At 36.9% G+C, this 22,197-nt stretch overlaps 1 protein-coding gene across 9 annotated transcripts in view; it reads left to right on the forward strand.

Moving 5' to 3' along the window:
• ncam1b (neural cell adhesion molecule 1b) overlaps window positions 1-22,197 on the forward strand; it is a 103,413-nt gene that overhangs the window by 33,153 nt on the left and 48,063 nt on the right. For all 9 annotated transcript variants that reach the window (XM_089121310.1, XM_089121308.1, XM_089121309.1 and 6 more), the window contains exons 2-5: window positions 16,373-16,447; window positions 19,979-20,188; window positions 20,417-20,560; window positions 20,839-20,976. In XM_089121310.1, the coding sequence (XP_088977436.1) occupies window positions 16,373-16,447; window positions 19,979-20,188; window positions 20,417-20,560; window positions 20,839-20,976 (567 nt within the window). The remainder of the gene's footprint in view (window positions 1-16,372; window positions 16,448-19,978; window positions 20,189-20,416; window positions 20,561-20,838; window positions 20,977-22,197) is intronic.

Consider the following 22,197-nt stretch of genomic DNA (forward strand, 5'->3'; position numbering starts at 1 on the left):
GCTGATTTCAGTCACACCATTGCTCGGTTTAAAGTGCTGACGTGACAAGTTAATACTGTACAAGCTTTACAGTTTCTACCGCTATCACAGTTTGAATTGTCGAGGTGCTGTTGCTGCTATTTTTGCAAGAGCTACTGTATGTGTAAGACACCTGTCACACTGCACTGGCTCATGGGCCAGCTTAAGCAGATTACCGCTGTGTATTTACAGTCGGCACTGCACCCAGAGAGATGCCACTGTGTGGAGAATATGATGAGCTACTTATCTGCAGCCCTGGGGTGAGAGAAACCCTTTCCCAAACGAGGGCGCCATCGGCAATCTGCTGAGCTACGGGTATTTCAAGCTCTGACTTTTTTTTTTTTAATGAGATAAAATGATACACAAGCCTCACACACCGGCTATGTGAAACAGCATGCGATAAATCCAGCGACGTTACATAATACTGTCAGTCGCTTGCATATGGGGGACAATCTGGGGTAAACCTTCAGGCTGCGAGTGTTTGGTAAGTCGACTTGCATTTGCTTGCTGATCATGCCACAACCACCACAGTGATCGTCCCTGCTACCCGTTGCTATGGAAACCACGCGCCCCCCCCAAACCCCATCCCTCTCTGCTCGTAAAATCCATGTGAATAGGATGCAATAGACCACCACTGGAAAAGTCCACCATGGGCAGAGCTTGAGGACGACAACATACACTTAGCCAAACGCTAGTGGTCCTTATGACCGATATTTTGGATACTTTACGTGGATTTAATTTATTATTAAGAACTATTATAAATGAGTATACAATAACATAATTTAACAAAAAAAAAGTATTAAAGAAATGCCTAGTGGAAATCCAGTGAGTATTATCTTTTTTTTTTTTTTGCTTTATGCTAAGTATAACCCTACCCACATCTTGACATTATGAAAGTGCCTCTGGAGTACAGCGTGTACTGTTTACAATGCAAAAAGCAGACAAAAATGCTGACATTTTTAAATAATTATCCTTTAATGTCTTTTAGTACATGAGAAACAGTTTGTCTTTTCCATTAAACTATAATATAAGTCACGTAATTTGTCTAAGTGGCAAAACACACTGGCTGAAATACCATGATTTTACTTCAACCGTTGCTATATGGTTGCTATGGTGGCTGTTCACTGGTCCAAATCACAAAACACCTACACCCAAGTCTCTATGATATTCTGGTCTCTAGATCAAATGTAAGTCTATCCTTTCTACCATTCTTCAGTCATTTATTGTAAGTCTGAGTAACAGCTTTCCTTTAAGGTGCAGTAAGCGATTTCAGAGAAACACTGTTAATAGTTTAAATCAACGGTTTTGTGAAGGCAATATGCAAATGTGTTAAATTGTGCCATCTGGCAACCATCAATCAAAAGCTTGTAGAGGTTTGTTAAAACAGTGTGAAATAGTTTCTCCTCTTTTCACCCTGACAAAAACAGAGATTATGGTAAAGATATGTTCTCTTATGGCAATTTATTTTACTTCATGTAATGTATGTGCTTACATGTAAACAGACAATTTAGTGGAACATTACTGTGTACTGTCTATAACTCATACAAGCTGAAGATGTCTTTGCAACAAAAGGTGTTCTCTACTTAACATCCTGCTATTTCTTAGAAAAGGTACCTAGGTAATTAATTCAAGATAGGAAACCAGCAGGTTGAGGGGTGAACTAAGGCAGGCCACACTGTAGAAGAACTCTGTCTGTATGTGAATGACCATTCTTGCAAGAATAAAATACTTAGAGGCTGAGTGACTGGTTCATTACAGTCTCTCTTTTAACAAAATAATTTGGTAACACTTTACTTGAAGGAGTGTCATGAATATTTCATGGATTATGGCAACTGTCATTTTTCATTATTTATTTATTTATTTGTAGAACACATTTAAAAACAACCCGTGGTTGACCAAAGTGCTGAACAGGACAGATTAATCAAGGATAATACAATTTCAAGAGCAATTGATACAATTACAAGCAATAGAATAAGTAATAAATTAAATGTAATACAATTGAAGGTTAAGAAAGTGCATTAAGGATTCACATTAAGAAAGTGTTTAAGCTTTGATTTGAAAGAAGAAAATGACAAAACTGTTTTCGTAGAAATTTGGGGCCTGCTACTGCAAAAGCTCGGTCACCTCGATGTTTCAGTCTCGATCTACGCACAGAGAGCAATCCAAGGTTACTTACATTAGGTTAGGTTAAGTGTCATTTGTACAATTATGACATTTTGAATGCAAATATGACATTGTTTGAGATGTCTTGCTAATGACAACTTGACAAACTAATACATTATAACCTGTCAGTGTCTTTGTCATGACAACTTGACATTACTAAGACAACACAACCTGTCATGAATGCCATAAACATGACACAGCAAATTAATTATCAAATTTAAGAAACTACGTAGCTTCGTGGGTTAACATTAGATTAAACTGTCATGTGGTTGGTTTTGACATTGGTTGTCATGAGCCCATTATAACCGTCTTGAATATTTTTCAGTGGTACAAATCGAATTTGTCATTAAAATGTTATAATGGCCTCACGACAGCCAATGTCAAAATCAACTACCTGACAGTTTAATGTAATTTTAACCCATGAAGATAAGTGGTTTCTTAACTTTGATAATAATCATCATGTTTAGGACACATTTATGATCATTTATGTTGTCTTGGTAATGTCAAGTTGTCACTACCAAGACACTGACAGGTTATGATGTATTGGTTTGTCAAGTTGTCATAAAGACATCTCAAACAATGTCATTGGTATTCAAAATGTCATAATTGAGCAAATGACACTTCATGACAGTTGTCATAAACATGCATAAAATCTCCTTCATATTCATGACATGTGCCTTATTTTGGGGACGGAGCAATAGTGTGGAAGGGAGGAAGGGGTGTGTTTGTTTGGGTGTCGATTTCAATTAATTACAATCAATAATTAGTCTCAATAATAATTGAGCAGCAAGTTGGTGCAAATAAACTCAGTACTGACTGTCTCCACAGCAAGTGTTTTTTTTGCGAATCTCACGATAAACTCGCATTGAAAATGAGAAGCAGTCGTCTGTAAAATGACGTATTTTAGGGCGGGTCAAGTTATTCGTGGCGGACAACATGCAAGATATGAATGTATTTTCTAGTGATGTAGAACCCAGTGTGATTTAGGCGGTTCAGAGACTATTCTTTCTTTCGGGAGAAAATAACTTTATTTGCTTTATTTACTTTATTTATTAACTTTATTCATGAACAGCTATATTACATAAAACCATAATAGGAGCACTTTAATGGTAGTGTTCATCACAATGTGGAAAAAAAGAGCTTAAAAGCCTGATTTTAGTCAGAAAAAAAAAACCTTTAGTCTGCCTGAAATCTTATCTGCTGGATTTTTTTAAAATTTTATTTATAAGTTGTCTTTAATCCTTCAAATATTCAATTAAAGTGATAAAAGCTATGCTTTGCAAAACCCTGAATATAACAGTGCATGTAAACGCAAGCATCTCTAATTAATTTATCTTAGCGTTGGCAATTATAAAACACAAATCACAGCCATTATCAAAGGCTTAACATGTCTAATCACAACATAGCACTTCAAACGCATGCAAAACTTGCTTTCCCCAGCCTGTTGAAAATGATCAGTGAGTCAGAGCGCAGAGGCAACGCAGATCTGAGAGTTACTCGAGGCAGATGAGATATGACCATATTCAGGCAATTTGCGCTGAGTGCCCATCAACATCTGCGATTCTGCGCATAACTTTGCAGATGCTCTCCAATGCAGCGGAGGCCAGAGGATAATTCCCTCTCCCTGCCCATAATGAGACTTTATTTAAGTGGCAGACTAAAGAGAGTAGGGAAGGCAGATATTCGGAGGCACTTAAAAAGGCTGGATAACAGCATCAGGCCCCTCCTCCAGCCTCTTCAATCGCAGCTGCTGTCTGTGAAGGCAGGACTGTTTGTGCTAAATTCAAGGCTCTCATGTTGCATTCTGGTAATAAGAGGAAAACATCAGCCATTGAAAGACTAGGCTTAGGCTCAATAATTTGATAAGGCCTCTGATAGGATATTATGATATCAAGCATTCATGCCTGTAAATGATGAGGGGGTTCATGTCCGGACCCCCAGAACGGGGGAGTGGACAGAACCGTGTGCTTTCCCATAATCCAGAGTTGATCATATAACTACTTACCTGTTGCAATTTCTAGTTGATTGTATGATGTTGTTTGCAGCATTTCAGCAAAAATTAAACTAAAAATATATTCAATTATTTGCTAAAATATGATTTAGTATATTTGTGAAAATAATTAATTAATCCGCACAGACAAACAAATCAAAAATAATAATACCTTTCTAGAACACATTAATTTTGTCTTAGTATTTGCACTCCTGGATACTGGAGTCTGTTTTTTTTTGCATTTATTTTGTTTGCACTTAAAACACTGTGCTTTGCATAAATCATTTCTTGTTTTTTTTTAGCTACTTAAACTCAAAGCACAACCCATGCCTACTTTAGTATGTAAAATGTAGATCCCTTTCCGTAGTGAGCTGCCAATACAGCAATTTAAGACATAATATCCAAAGTGAAGGCTGTTCCAAATAGATAAGATGCAAGATGCAATCCCAGAGTGCACTGCAGCAAGCTCAGTGAACAAAAATCATCTAAGGCAGAAAATGTCAAACTAAAAATAGACTAACATTTAAATCAATAGTAAAAAGTACACAAAATATTTCAATCTAGCTAAAATTGATTATTTTACCTTTTTATTATTTTACCTTTACCTGTGTGCTTGTGCATCTTGTGCACTTCACACCACCTTCTGCCTATAGAATTTAAAGTGTTTTAAATCAGTCCCCTTGAAATCAAAATTTAGTCTCCCTGTTGTGAAAATCAATGTCTTTTAATGTTGTTTATGTCTATGTGGTGTTTTTAAAATGCTTTAAGACAAACCATGTGCAAATTCCTAAGTCAACAGTCAACACCATTGCTTAATATGTTCTCCTTAAAGGAGTAGTTCACTTTTGAAAAAACTTTTGTTGATAATTTACTCACCCCCATGTCATCCAAGATGTCCATGTCATTCTTTCTTCAGTCGAAAAGAAATTAAGGTTTTTGATGAAAACATTCCAGCATTTTTCTCCATATAATGCACTTCAGTGGTAACCAAATGGTTCAAGGTCCAAAATACGGTTTCAGTGCAAACTGCACAACTGTTCAAAGGGCTTTAAACGATTCCAGACGATGAATAAGGGTCTTATCAAGCGAAGCGATCGCTCATTTAAAAAAAAATAAATAAAGTTTACGTTATATAAGCTCAAATGGTCACCTTGCTCTGTAATGTGATGCACGTTCGTGACTCTCCTGTTCAAACTCGTTCATCAAAATGATAAATAAATACGACCTCACGTTATGTCAATCACGCTGCCTCCGAAACTGTCATCCGTCATTAAAAAAACGGATCGGGTTCGATTGTCTGTGTTTTTCGCATCCGTAGCAAGCAGTTCAAATGGTGTTTTGACAATTCAGAGCCAACGAATACGGAAAAATGCATACGGAAATTTTGGACTCCTGGGTCTTTACTGCGTACAAAAAAAGTAGTTATCATTGCAGTTATCATTTTGTCAATATGTTGAATTTTAATGTAAAATTATACTCTTTATACTGTATTATTATATATAGTATTATAACGGTAACACTTCACAATAAGGTTCATTAGTTTACATTAGTTAATGTATTTACTAACATGCACTAACCATGAGCAATACATTTGTTACTGCATTTGTTCATCTTTGTTAATGTTAGTTCATGAAAATACAGCTGTTCATTGTTTGTTCATGTTAGTTCACGGTGCATTAACTAATGTTAACAAGATTTTATTTAAGTATTAGTAAATGTTGAAAATAACATTAACAAATATTAACAAATGCTTTATATGTGCTATTCATTATTAGTTCATATTAACTAATGTAGTTAACTAATGTTAACTAACGAACCTTATTGTAAAGTGTTACCATTATAACAATTTATCAATTATACATTTACCATCTTAATGTATGGTATATGGTACTGCATAATTGGATGTTTTTAAATAAATTTAATTAAAGTTTAAGTAATTGTAGAGCTGGACGATATGATGTTGATATATGTGATCACCTGGATTTAGATACCTATATTGTATTTATATGAAGCGTTCACAGGCAAATTTGCTTTATATTTCCCTGACGTCAAAATCAGGCACATATAGTGTAAATGTCAGGAAACCCGTTTCTTGGCTGCATACCAAAGATCCAGTGAGCCACGTACTGTATATTGATAAATGATAAGTTGTAAGAAACACTATATTGAGTCTAACCTTTAGTTTAAATGACAATTGTTTGTTTTACTCACATTTTCACAGTTTGCGCTATTAAATCCAGTCACGCAGCAGATCTTTTGCCACTCAGACCAGCTTAACCTTTACTCAGTTACGTCAAAGCATACCCTCTACTGAACATATATTTTTTTACAGTGTTGTCAGTAAACAACCACTGTTATGATTGGCTAACATTTGTGCAATAGTGAGTGGGTGTTGATACTGTTCCTTGCAGTAGAGTGTTTTGAAAACATTATCCATTTAAAACCATAATTTACAATCAAAGCATTATAAAATAATTGTTTCTGATGCAGCTGCTGTCAGATCCAATACAGCTGGCTCCTTCATCTGTCAAACTAAAGTTTGTTTGTGAGTTCTCCATTACACTGTGCCTCGACTACAAAATTATCTGCCGTGCGTTCAAATTCTCTCAAACATAATCCTGGACGCCATTAAAAATGAATGACGCTGGAATCCTTCTAAAGTCTGTATGAGATGCAAACGAGCTGTCAAAGCGAACATTCCTTCCATTTGTCCTCCTGTCAGCAGACTCATGAGCGTGGAAAAAAGTGAATGCGCATCTGTATATCCAGTGTAGACAGCAGCATTACATATTCGTAATGGGTTCCATTTGCTTTTGCCGCATCACAATGCTACGCTCACATCCAGTGTAGACAAATGTCTGAAAAGTGACCGAACGTCAGTAGGGGGGGGGGCTATGTTGCGACGCTGTAAACCTATTCGTTGATGTCTTGCTCTTGAGGCAGTTAAATTTACCCATGTGGCATCACAAACAAGCTGTTTTCTGAATCGGACGACAGACGTTGCCTAGCAACACGCCCCCTTTCCTCAGATTTCTCCTCCCAGAGGTCGGACAACCGTGAGACCACCGAGCAAGAATTCCGTTTCGGAATTCAAGATGGCTGCGCCCTGTGACTTGTAAGAATGAATTGTTTTCATCGTTTTTGAACCACTTTGGTATTTTAAATGACTATTATAATCACTCGTATTACTGCGTCCCCTGTAGGTATGGAAATCGGTTGTCGTGAGTGCTCTTACTAATGTTGCTAACAGAAGATTAACATGAAAAACATTAATATAGTGAACATTTTCAAGTTCAAATGGCTGCGTTTTGATAAGGTGTAGTCATAATATTTTTTTTTTTAAATGTAAGTGCCTGGTACTCGGCCAGTGCTACCATGACAACAGCTTTCTCCGACTCGGACACGCAAAACATAATAGAACGCTTGAAGTGTGGACGTGACGTCAAATCCGAGGTCCGAGTCGGTTCGTTGGCTATAATAGAACGCACCATCAGTGGTACAAACAAAGACCTCATATGTCAAAATGTATTGCCATGTATAAAATATGTTTTAATAATTTTTAAATAAATAATTTACAAACCCAATTCCATAAAAGTTGGGACACTGTACAAATTGTGAATAAAAACAGAATGCAATGATGTGGAAGTTTCAAATTTCAATATTATATTTAGAATACAACATAGATGACATATCAAATGTTGAAAGTGAGACATTTTGAATTGCCATGCCAAATATTGGCTCCTTTTGGATTTCATGAGAGCTACAAATTCCAAAAAAGTTGGGACAGGTAGCAATAAGAGGCCAGAAAAGTTAAATGTACATATAAGGAACTGCTGGAGGACCAATTTGCAACTTATTAGGTCAATTGGCAACATGATTGGGTATAAAAAGAGCCTCTCAGAGTGGCAGTGTCTCTCAGAAGTCAAGATGGGCAGAGGATCACCAATTCCCCCAATGCTGAGGCAAAAAATAGTGGAGCAATATCAGAAAGGAGTTTCTCAGAGAAAAATTGCAAAGAGTTTGAAGTTATCATCATCTACAGTGCATAATATCATCCAAAGATTCAGAGAATCTGGAACAATCTCTGTGCGTAAGAGTCAAGGCCGGAAAACGATACTGAATGCCCGTGATCTTCGGGCCCTTAGACGGCACTGCATCACACACAGGAATGCTACTGTAATGGAAATCGCAACATGGGCTCAAGAATACTTCCAGAAAACATTGTCAGTGGACACAATCCACCGTGCCATTCACCGTTGCCGGCTAAAACTCTATAGGTCAAAAAAGAAGCCATATCTAAACGGGAACCAGAAGCGCAGGCGTTTTCTCTGGGCCAAGGCTCATTTAAAGTGGACTCTAGCAAAGTGGAAAACTGTTCTGTGGTCAGACGAATCAAAATTTGAAGTTCTTTTTGGAAAACTGGGACGCCATGTCATCCGGACTAAAGAGGACAAGGACAACCCAAGTTGTTATCAGCGCTCAGTTCAGAGGCCTGCATCTCTGATGGTATGGGGTTGCATGAGTGCGTGTGGCATGGGCAGCTTACACATCTGGAAAGGCACCATCAATGCTGAAAGGTATATCCAAGTTCTAGAACAACATATGCTCCCATCCAGACATCGTCTCTTTCAGGGAAGACCTTGTATTTTCCAACAAGACAATGCCAAACCACATACTGCATCAATTACAACATCATGGCTGCGTAGAAGAAGGATCCGGGTACTGAAATGGCCAGCCTGCAGTCCAGATCTTTCACCCATAGAAAACATTTGGCGCATCATAAAGAGGAAGATGCAACAAAGAAGACCTAAGACAGTTGAGCAGCTAGAAGCCTTTATTAGACAAGAATGGGACAACATTCCTATTCCTAAACTTGAGCAACTTGTCTCCTCAGTCCCCAGACGTTTGCAGACTGTTATTAAAAGAAGAGGGGATGCCACACAGTGGTAAAAATGGCCTTGTCCCAACTTTTTTGAGATGTGTTGATGCCATGAAATTTAAAATCAACTTATGTCTCCCTTAAAATTATGCATTTTCTCAGTTTAAACATTTGAAATGTCATCTATGTTGTATTCTAAATATAATATTGAAATTTGAAACTTCCACATCATTGCATTCTGTTTTTATTCACAATTTGTACAGTGTCCCAACTTTTATGGAATTCGGTTTGTAGTTTCACTCTTCTTGCATAGACTGTTGTATTAAGAAAAAGATTGATTGTGGTTAGTTTTACTCTATTGATATTATTCTCTAGTTTTAAAAGGTAAGTCTGCAGACTGTAGTTTTGTGTAGTTTTGTGGAGGGTAATATATTAATATTATACATGTATAAATAATAAAATAGTTTATATTATAGTATTTCCATTAGTATTGTAGTCCTTTTATAATAATGCAGGTAAAAAAAAATTCTCACACACTATCAGCAAGCTTTTATACAGTACATGAAAAAAAAAATAACCCCTCTTTATATTTTCAAAAGGCAGACCCTCACAGGGGATCATCATATTTAGAGGTCCTTGGCACTGAATTGTCTGAAAACCCCTGGATTAAATAACTGACCAGTCATTTATTGAGGCAAGCTGATTGGTTACTTTCTCCAACAGCCCTGTTCTTTCACAGAGTTGGCCTCCATTTAGAACAAATGTACCATTCTGTAACCTTTTCAGATGACTTTTAGTTGTTTGTGGCTTTTGTAGAAATAAGTCTGCCCAGGTGAATGGAACAGCAGGGTGTAATGTAAACAAAGCGTGGTACCCATGGGGCTCCGAATCTGGCTGCGTCTTAAAATGCCACCATGTAAAACAACGGCCCTACAGCTTTGAAAATAATACTGTGTAGAATTCGACGCAGCACTGCGCACGGAAATGTCATCGTCTCTGCGTTCTCATTACATATGGTACATAGCCCGCAGCTCTGCCCCGGTGGTTCGCCGGACGCCCCTGCCACTCCGCTCATTAGCATACTCTGCACACACACGGGATGTCATGTTGCCAAGTAACAGCGCCACATCACATAGAGAATGTTAGGAGCTGTTTTGCACTCGTGGAAAAAGGTACGTGACCTGAGGAGCATCCAGTCCAGAGCGAACATGTCTTATTGGTTCGGTAACGGTTTATATTATCCTTGTTTACTTGCTCACAAATGCACCTTAAAAGCTAAAACCAAGTGTAAATGTGTGAATAAAAAGGAGATGAATTTGCTGCACCAAATAAATTGCTTCATAATTGAGTCCCCTCTCCCCATTATCACTTTTATCATGGCCCTTTTGTGCAGCCTGAGATTATGCATTTTAGAGCTCATCCTGCCTGTTTCTTTTTTTTTTTTTTTGAGCATTTATCATTGAAGCATGGAAAAACAGAAGCCACTCGTGGTGAGTCTAGGTTAAATCAGAACTGAGATCTCGGACAACTTGTTAATATGATTAACACATTTGCATTTGAACAATGTAAATTTGTGTTTGGCAGAGATCAGGAGTGCGCTCAGACTGTGCCGAAGCTTCAGAATTAGACAATTAATCAAGCTACAAAAGACAAAAAAAAACAAAAAAAAAAACATGCCATTTTCAATTAATGTCTGAGTCATAGATTGTAAATCTTCCCCCCACTTTGTCTTGACTAAAAATAAACCTCAAGTGAAGTCATTGATTGTATCTTAATCAGGCGTGTTTGCAATAGCAAGACTGAAACTGCTCATGCATTTTTAGCCAATCAGAAGATATTTTGTTTATTGTGGAATTGAATTTGGATTTTGTACTCTGCTAGTTATAATCTTGATAATATCCAAGTTACTGTTTCAAATAGCTTTTACTGTCTATGAGTGTTCCCATAGACTTGCATACAAAGATTTTTTTTTATTTATTTTTTTTAACTGCAGGCACTGCAATGTACTGTATTTTCTATGGGTTCCGGGAGGGCTCACACTTGCGTGCTTTCGTCATCATACGTAACCTTAACTTGTGCAGTGATTGGTGCAAACGAATATACCTCTATTAATAATCTATTAAATGTGATATTCAATAATTTCCTCAGTGTATAACTTGAATTTCATAGACATATTCGCCATCTGTAATGTTAGAAAATCATAAAATGATGCAAATATTTCCTTTTTGCTGTCAGGAGTGGACGAGCCTTCTGCAGGCTAAACTTCTGTGAACAGACTGCGCAATAGAAAAGGAGCACAATAACTCTGACTAAAATATACATTAACACTAAATTATAAATATTTTGCTAAAATATTTGTTGTTGAATATGTTTGGTGTACATAAATGTGCTATATTCATTTTCATATTTTTTTTTCAGTTTAGTCAATTTTGTTAGAATATGAAATGATTTGACCCCTTTTTTTTGGATAGATTGCAAGGTTACATTCAGGCTATGTTTACACGGAAACCATTCCGAAGAGAAAACGCAAAAGTGGCGTTGCGTTATCACTTTTTATTCTGCGTTTAGATGAGCGTTTTGGGTGGGAAATCCGCGTGAATATGGTGACGCAAAAGTGTGTGAAATTCAATGTAGTATGCACTCCAGGCGGCTAGGTGGCGATGTGAAGCACTGCCACACAACAACACCAAGTCCACCAAACCTTTTTTTTTTACCATTTACACGGGAGCGTGCGGTGGAGCGTTTTTAAGATTTCCACTCTGGAGGGTGGTTTCACTTTTTTTGCGTTTTTAAGCCCCCATAACGCCGTCGCCATGTCAAGGAAAGGCACATCCGATAAAATATTTTGACGTTTTCACTAGAGCCCGACCAATAAAGTATTTTGAAGGCCGTTACCAATAGAAATATTTGTTGGTTTTAAAATCCGATATTCCGATATATCGGCCGATATTTTTTTTTTTCAGAAACGTGCAACAAAACATTAACAGATTTCCCTAACATTAGGTATTTGTAGTTATTTATGAGTTTTATTTTATTTACCGTTTTTATTTTATTTTGAAATATTCATTTATCGGCCACTATAACTGCCGATACCGATAGTTTGGCCTGCCGATAAATCTTTCTGGCTCTAGTTTTCACTCGGGAGCGTTCTCGTATAAACAGGACCTCACTCTGTTTGTTTTCATAGCCTAGGACAATATTGATCAGGATATAAATATATAAATTTTAATTAAATACCGATCTTTTAAAATTCAAATACAGTAGAAATAAATGTAAGTACTAAAATTATACAATACATGCCATTTAGCCCAAAAATTCTGATTTTTTTTTTTTTTTTGGCAATTGGCTATTGCCCAATAGCATGCTTTAAATGCTGAATTTTCCGTTTTTAGCTAAGCAGTAATGATACATTATTATCACTGTTAAATGGTTATTTAACAACAATCAGCCTACGTTCAGTTCTGCATTAAAATTTAAACATTTTTCATTTGTTGTGTTTCTGGGTCCGATTCACTTTCTGTAGCATTTCTCAGAAAACGGTTACTGCACCTTTAATTCCAGTAAAAGCTTGCAGTGTGAATGTAGCATCTCTACATAATGGGTCAGAGTCAGAATTTCATTTGATCTCTTGTGCTTCTGTTTTGAGTGCTAATAAAAGGTTGATTTCAGATATGGTCCCCCCACCAATACTTTTCTCTTGGTATGTTTCTCTTTTGTGATGAATAAACTCTTCTTTGAGGGATGGTAACCTATGATACCACGACAGACTGCAGGCAGTGCATTTGAAATCGACGTCTAGTACTAACCCATCTGGTTACACATGCAGTTCAGTTGAAGAAAATGGCACAAACTCAGGTATTCCCAGTCTCCAGCAGTGATGCTGAGGAAGAAATGCCTGTGAATCTCTTTATCTCTTACTTTAAGATTCAGTCTGACAGTTCTGCAGGGCCATTTGATATCCCAGAGGAATATATGAAAGATTATTTCAAATAACATGGGAAGCCAAATGCTAAAATTTAAGATGATTCATTCAAATATTTGCATAAAATCATGGCATACAAAAAACAATCCTGTCAACAATGTTCAAAATGTTTTGCATTTGCGTCATTTTGGATGTGATAAACAGATGAGGTGAGATGATGTGTGTCGGGAGGGTGGGACTGTGAAGATGCAGGCACTCATCCAGCTGCAGTCATGAACACACACACACACACACACACACACACACACACATACAGCTCCCTCATCACAACAGCACAAACTCACAACTCGTGCATGAAACACTATTCACACATCTATTGATTTTTCAGATGAAGATTGTCATTTACACTCGCACTCATGTCATTTCAACATATACATTTCTTCCATCTGTATGACACAAAAGAAGATTTTTTTTCTAAAGTGTACTGCTTACTTTGTACAATGAAGGGACACTGGAACTCTCAAGCTTCAAAAATGATGCAAAAGCATAATTAAAGTGTTGTAAAACTACCGTAAGCCTGCTGTTCATCTCACTAATCTATTGAAATTCAAGTTGATATTCACCGAGTTTCTTTTCTCCCAGTGAGCTGTTGATCACTGTAACTGGTTTGAATCAATGAAATGAACTCAAGAATCGAATCAGACTGATTCAAGGACAAATCATTTAGACTGATTTGTGAGTCAGCAAATGTTTCAGCAAATTTCAGTCTTTTTCTCCCATAAAAGCGACTTTAGTTAACACATCATACGGACCACTTTTATGGTACTTTATTTTTATTATATTGACCTTCATTGTTATTATATTGACCTTTTTTGTTGCCATATATTAATGAAGACGAAGACAGAATTGACAGAATTTTGATTGAATTAATGCTTTATTATTTGACAGTGGCAATTAATGCTAAATTTATTTTAAATTTTTTTTTCAGCTGTAACTAAGGTTGTTGTCAAACTTGGTTCAATTGATTTGTAAGCCAATTTCTGCAGAGGTCAGCAGCAATGAAAAATGCATTATAAGACTATAACAGGCCAATGATATGCCGTCAATAGCTGTTCACTTTCACAAAGTAAAACGGATTGCTTTCATACCATTTATGAAATATTCTGTTCCACAGACTCAAGTGGTTCCTTGAAGCCCAGCAGAGTTTGAAAGTCGGCATAAAATGAAAATCCACCCTGTTTTCTAAATGCATCTTATTGATCTTCTTTTGACCAATGGGCTTTATGCCCAGCTGCACTACTTTCTGAACTTAAGCCAGCTCCTTGTTTCCTGTCTGCTATTATTGGCCAAACTTGATTAATTCAGGTGTGTCTGGTTATTGTTGCCGTGACTACTGAGGTCAGGCACACCTGAATTAATCAATTTGGCCAATAATGGCAGACAGGAAACAAGGAGCTGGCTTAAGTTCAGGAAGTAGTGCAGCTGTGCATAAGGCCAATTCATCAGTGTTACATTTTCAGAATAACATGTCATATTTAAAGTCCCTGTAAAGTCAAAATTGTTGAAAAACTTCACAATTCAGTTCTTCACAGTCTTTGTTATGTGTTTAGCAATACATTTCTAATGTTTAGATTTTTTTTTGTAGAATGGCCTTTAATCAAAATTCCATAACTGGACCTTCCTGTAAAAATGCCTTCTCTGTGGTGAAGTATGCAGGACTTCTCTAATCATTTAAACTGCTTAAAGGGATCCTATTAAGCCCTTTTACAAAGTCTTGATTAGAAGTCGTGATTTTGGGGTGTATTAGAATATGTTTTCATATTTGATTGTTCAAAAACGCAATCAAATGACCCCAATCTGGCTCAAACACGGGAATTTTGATAAAGCCCCTCCTTCCGAAATACAAAATGTGTTGTGATTGGCACCGCTTAGCGGGTGTTTGGGAAAAAAATGTAATAGCTTTCACATAATGTAGAAGTCAAATCTGTTTTTAGCAGAACAAAACTGTTTTTATTTTTATTTATTCATTTATTTAACAGGGACCATACAGTCAAACATAGTCACAATACAAAGCCTGTAACTGATGCGCAGCATATAGAGTTTGTAGCTAATGCTAATTTTCAACTCCTGTCCCTGGTTGGGCATTTCTAAGTACATTATACGAATAGAAAACATTCGCATTTCTTCAAACACACAACCAGAAAAAAATAATAGTTATAAATGGTTACAGTTTTGGTTTGCCTTTAGCCACAACTTAATCCTGGAAGTGAACTTTTTCAAGTCAGATGCAAGTCAGTGTTCACTGTAGGCACCATTGCTTTTGTAAGTCTTTAAAGCGAATTCAAGCGGGGGACTTCGGAGATTAGAGGTCTTACACAGATGACTCCAGTGTCACCATGCATTTCCCAGCATGACCTGCTAATGAGAGGCTAATTAATTTAAATTCCTCAGCAGAACTTCAGCCTTTTTGTGTCATTCACAAAGTTGACTGCTTTGCCAAGTTCACAGATTAAAGTTATTCTTTTATCTAAATAAAGACTATAAATGTGTGAAGACACAAAATAAATGGCCCTTCCACCAAGAACAACAAACATCCAATTGTATTGATTGAATATATATGCTGATTTAATTGAGGTTTACCCTCATCCGGCTTTCTCCATTTATTAAATTACCTCAAAGACTAAAGGCCACCATCTGTGAGCGGATCAATTTTGTCTTCAGTCGGCTCTCTTTGTCTTTACTGATTTCCCAAACATCCCCCGTGTTCCGACATATGAATGAGAAATGAGTAACGGTCTCGCTGAAGTTAACGCCCAAGCTCTGGGTTTTATGTTTTCTCAATTGAAACATATTGATCTGTTTTACTCTTTCCATTCTTAGAGTTTCTGGGGACAAAATAGACAGATGTATCGTTTTTTTTTCAAACCAAACAGGCTTTTAGGCGTAGCTAAGAATGGGTTTAAGTGGGGATTGAGAGTTTCTCCCAAAAATAAATCTCTGCGTAATGGTATGCATTTGTGACATAGTGCTGAATGCGCTGATGCCACTGTCAAATGCAACGGCAATAAGGCAATAAATGAAACCACAAAACTCTAAGGAGGTGAAATGGCCGAGTTGACAATGAGCTTGTTAGCTTCACTGTCTGTTGTCGTCTCTCGTTTAGTCGGATCAAAATGACGTGTCGTCGTTTATCTGAAGAGCCTGTGTCAGAGGGGTTTCCATAGTTACTTGTGCGGCTGTAAAATTGAAGAGATCAGCTGCTTGTGTGGAATAAATGAAAAGTGCTCTCAGAGACTGCTGAATTATGCATGTGGAGAAAAACAGTTTAAGAAGTTTTTCAGTTTTTTTGGGGCTTTGTTTGATTGTGTTCTTTAATCCTAATGCTTTTCTCTCTCTTCAGTTTCTCTGCAGGTCGATATTACACCTGCACAGAGCGAGATCAGTGTTGGAGAGTCTCGGTTCTTTTTGTGTGAAGGTAAGTTTTCATATTGACATGGAACCTTCTGGCCCTTTATTACAGCGCTCTCTGCAATTAGTTCAGCACCTACCGATTACCGCAAGGCTTTGTTTTGTAGATAATTTGAGCCTTAGTTATGCCGCATGTATCTTGGTTTTTGTAAACAAGGTGCAAGATTTTGTTCCAACGAGTCCGGTGTGGGCGAGGCGAGAGGCAACCAGGTTTCATCTGGTTCAGAGACAGATATTGATAAAATATTTGGCATTTAAACAAACATGTCATTATGTTCTTTGCCTACCAACTGTGATGGGTCTGTTTTTCCATCTGTATTGCACATTACTGTCAATCTTTCTTTCTCTCCTGCTGTCATGCGACCAAAAACATTAACACTGCTCATTTTATGCTTTATGAGCAAACGTGTTTCCTTCAGGAAAGGCAAATTTAATATTTTTGAAAGGGTCAAGCTTTGAAAGAGGTTGTTTTGGATGTGTGAAAAATATTCGTAGGAAAGAAGGTAGGGTAATAAATAAAAAAAAGTCATTTGTTGAATTTGATCGTGTATGGTTTCATTCTTATGATTTTTAATATTAAGAATTTGATTAAACAAATTCTGCAGCTAATTTCTTTGATTTTGAAAAGTAAAATGTAACATTTATATATGTCTTTGCTTTTACTTCTAATCAATTGTTGATCTTTGCTGAATAAAGTATTAATTTCAGAGAGGGAGAGAGAGAGAATACAACATTTTCTTTTAATCTAGGCAGTGAGCTTCGTCCTCGCCCACTGCTGCCTTATCTTGCTTACTGGGGTTTCTAAGCCAATGTTCCCTGTAAAACCGCTTTATTTCAGGAATATAAAACATCATATTCATCAGCTTGTTGATTGACTGTTTACTGCTTTTTTCTACTGTTGTTACAGTATTTAAAGATGTATGTCCCCTGTTCATGATTCTTCCTGTGTTACCTTCCAAAAATCTAGTACACCGTTTTATATATCATTTGATATGGATAATTATCATGATAAATGTCAAATTTTTATTTCTTTCAAGTTTAAAGGCAGTTTTTAGCTCCTAAGTGAAAGTTGAGCGTTAATTGTGGTTTTAAACTACTCTTTATTGTCAGAACATATCATGATAAATAGGTGAACATTTCACAAATCTCAAAATAACAAAATAAATATCTTTCTTTTCTATCTTTAATTTCTTTCTAATAATGTGCTAATGGGGGATATTGTTTCAAGTTTTGAAACAGGTTTTTGTTGCCTGAATTCAATGGCAAATATCTTCAGCACAGTTTGCAGTGCAGGCTGCAATATTAATATTACATGTTTTGCGAAACACATATTTGACAATGAGTTGACGGTAGTATTAGCTTGAGTTAGGTCATCCCAATATCCTCAATTTTATTTGGTAAAATGTAATATTCTGACTTTGAGTTTTATAAAAATTAACCATTGGTCATCCAGTATCATGCATTTAGATCATGATAACCACAGATAAAGCCAGGCAGGCATAGCCTATAACTTAGCACCTCACTATCATGGCAAAATTTAACTTTACTGTTTTTCATACAAATACCAAAAACCATAGCCTAAATACATTATTAAATACTGTAATTATATTCTATTAGTCCTTTAATACATTATCTACTAGAGCCAGACCGATATATCGGCAGACCGATATTGTCGGCCGATATTAGGCATTTTCCAAACTTTCGGTATCGGCAGTTATAATGGCCGATAAAATAATATTTCAAAAATAAAATAAAAACGGACGAAACACGCTTGAACCATGTCACGAGTGTTGGAGATGTATAGTTTGTCCACTAGAGGGCACTCTACACCGTTCCTGTTGGCAACAGTCGTTGAGTTGGGCACGATACATGCATTGCTTGAATAACAATTAAAAGAACATCCCCAGTTCTCTTAACTCAAATAAGCATGACAAAATTTTCTTATTTAATAAATAAAATAAAATAGCGGCCGATATATCGCAATATCGGATTTTAAAACCCCAAAATATTTGTATCGGTATCGGCCTTCAAAATCCATTGTCGGTCGGGCTGTATTATATACATTAATAATATAATACAATTCAATATGTTTATCCCACATTTCATGGTGCAGTTACTATTAGTAGGCTAACATTACAGTAAATCCATGGTAACTGATGGAAATTTGTAGACTTAAAAGTTTTCTGACTGTATCGTTGCGCACATCATTGTTTCTCCTGTTTGTCAGCGCTGTTTCATCTACCTTTAAACTGGATTAAACTGAACATTTTTGTTCTTCGCTGAATTCAAGCTCTTCTCACCGGATCTCGAGAGCGAGACGATCAGAGTAAACCACAGGGAGTAAACGTCTGCTCTATAGACTGTAAAAAAAATGGACAAAGCGTCTGTGACGTCATCCATAGACTTTCTGCAGAACTGTTTTGAGGCTGTTTATGGGGGGTATTGGCGGTGCCATATTTGCCTTATTTGTCATACATTTTATATGTAAATATGATCTAAACTAACGAGTTAGAAATTCACCCCCCTCACAGTTGTCAGGCACTCGGAACCTATCCAAAAATAAAATAAAAGTCCATAGGACCAAACTGTAAAAGCATGAATTTATGCTGTGAAAACGGACATTTTAACATGCTGTCTGGTTATTTGCTCCCTTTTGGGACCTCCCTCTAGCGGATTTTCGATGTATTGCAGTTTTTTGCTCTTCTGGGTAGGCTTCATTTTTCAGATTAGAATGTTGCCGCTTTGTCTGCTCTAGTGAGCTCGCGCTGCACTGCCGTTTGGACTTTGAGCTGAGAGGATAAATGGTCTGTGCGGTGCGCCGTTCAAACGAGTTTCGTTCCACTTTTTTCCCCAAAAAATCATTATCTAACATTTATCGAACTCTTATTATCGTTTTATGGGGTAAAAATTATATCGCGATTATTATCGTTTTATCGCCCAGCCCTACACCGTTTAAGTTGCCTGATGTCTGATCCTAAAAGGTTGAATGAGAGTTTGTAGTACACTACCTTGAATTCAACTTTAATGTCACTGATGGTGTTCTGTGTCAGCAAATATTACTGAAGACCCAATAAACGAGACCCATGAGAATAATGCTTACAAGAGGAATACGTTAAACCTTTGTGTGCCGCATATATCTCACTTTGAAAACCGCTTTTCGTGGTTACACTCTCCTGGGTTTCATTTGAAGACCTAAAGGTGTGGAACAGCGGCTCTGATAATTGCTCTCTCAACACTCGAGTCTTCACCAGTACTGTGTCCTACGGTCCACTGATTTGGGTAATAGACTGGTAGCCTGAGAATCGGTTGAAGTTTTAGGTTGTTTCTTCTGACAGCTGTTGAGCCAGTGACACCTAATCCCAACTGATTCACGCAAATAATTCAATCGCTTTAGGCCTAATCCATTTTTGATTGATTCATCTTTGCTCTGTGGATGTCAAACCAGCTCTATTTTGGGCACAATGATTTATATGATGACACATTCAATACACAAGATCAGCTTACGAATTCCGATGTGTTCATTTGGTCTGGGTTGCAGTTATCGGTGGGGCCAAGGAAATCGATTGGTTCGCTCCAACCGGGGAGAAAATCGAGCCCGGGAAGCAAGACGTCAGTGTTATTCGCAATGACGAGACGTCTTCCACTCTCACCATCTACAATGCAAAGGTCGACAATGCCGGGACATATAGATGTGTGGCCAGCAGCGGTGATCAGGATGCTGAAGCTACAGTCAATCTGAAGATATACCGTAAGATCCCCGTTTATGATTCATCTGCATTGACAGAATATATAACAAAACGCTTATTTAGATTAAAAGTTGACATCACAAATTGAATTGTGCCTTTCTATCTAGTTGTATGGTGGTCGTTGTATGTTTATGTTATTGCGGGGTCCCCATCTCAATCTATCTAGTGCCATCGGATGAATACAAAATGAGTCATTGCATGATAAACTGAACTTCTTTTTTTCCCTCTAGAAAAAATCACTTTTACAAATGTCCCATCACCTCAAGAGTTCAGTGAAGGAGACAATGCCATTATTGTGTGTGATGTCATAAGCTCACCCCCACCCACTGTCCTCTGGAAATACAAAGGTGCAAAGATCCAGTTTGAAAAAGATGGTTAGTCAAAGTTATTATCTTCCACTTTAAAAAAAATCTGAATTACATAAGAAGGCTGATTTATTTTGCTTCAATGTCATTGTTTGTGTTCATTAATAAATTGATGAGATCATTAGTGCAGCCTAATGCTTCTTTCTCAGAAATGTGACACTTTATTAATCCATATAATACAATAACAGATGAAAAAGTGTTAAATCTGCATATGATTTTAATTCACAATATCTGAGACATCTGTTCAAACCCGCAAGAAATGAATTCACCCTTGTTCTGCTGTACAGTTCGTTTCAGGACACTGAATAACAACCATCTCGAAATCCGAGGGATCAGGAAGACAGACGAGGGGGTGTACACTTGCGAGGGCCGCATTAAAGCCCGTGGAGAAGTTGACTTCCGCAGCATTAAAGTGGTTGTTAACGGTGAGCTCTTATTTGCCTTACTGTACCTGTAGTGCACTGGGTTTGGATATTTCAGCTTCTCTCAAATGACATGCATACTGTATGCTTTACACTGTTTTTGGTTTTTATTTTTAAGAAAAATCAATAAATGTATGTTTAACTATAGCGGATTACGTTAAATTAGATTAGACAACTGAAGCTTAATTTTTCAAATTAAATCTTTCTTTTTCTTTTCAGTTTGCATGCCAACAGTTTTGCCTACTAGCTTACCATAGGGTTAACTGGCTCTTTTGATTAGATAAAAACAAGATTTGATCGGCAGCTGTGTTGCCGTAGAGGTTGAGCATAAAGCTCAGTCTGTGTTTTGTGTTGAGGATCAGGTGGTTTTTGAAGTAGCTGTTGTCAAGCTGATATTTTCTCCCATCTTCTTTTGATTTCTTTTTCCTTCCTGCGGTAAACCTAGTAATATAGTTTCCCCTCTTATGTTCGCATTTTAGTTTGTTTGTTTTCTTGAATGAGTGTAATTTTTCTCCTCGGTGGGTTATTGTTATGTTGTCGTTTAGTCCTGCTTGAGCGACCACAGTGCAGGTCACAGGCACAAAATGCAGCACTTAATTTGCAAGTCCCTTTTTGTCAAGAGAGGAGGAACACCTATTCACTAGCAGAAATGCAAAAACTGGTTATATTATCCATTGGAAGCCAATTTAATTCCTTTGTCAGCAGGTGTGAGATGTGCTGCAGTGCTATATTCCCTTTGTTAATGGGATCAAAGTGAACTTTTGAATAGTGTGGCTGTCTTTCATTAAATCAAAATTTGATACACATTTATGCTGGAGTAAAGATGTATTTTGAATAAGTTTATGTAATATGCATAATTGAAAATGCATGAAAATGTACATGTTGAGGTTTGAGGCAAAATTGGACCATAATGTAGTCTAAGCTGCACATTGCATACTTTGTCTTTCTTTGTTGTGCTTATTATGCACATATTTATATTAGTATTCCAAAGGAGGTTTCTGTATTTGCTAATTTCTTGTTTTTCAATGGTACGGTGTTTCCTGAAGGCAGTACGTAAAAACTTGATTTCTGATTAAATGTTGGATTATATTTCATTAAACTGATTCGACTATCAATGTGTGAAATAGTATTATATAAAAAAAACCTTTCTTATTTTGTAGGAAAACATTTGTCTTTTTGAGAATGGTACAATATCTCCTTAATCTCATTTATAGAAAAAGACAA

This window comes from Pimephales promelas, chromosome 16 (assembly GCF_988280905.1).
Source record: "Pimephales promelas chromosome 16, fPimPro1.hap1.1, whole genome shotgun sequence".
Taxonomy (NCBI): Eukaryota; Metazoa; Chordata; class Actinopteri; order Cypriniformes; family Leuciscidae; genus Pimephales; species Pimephales promelas.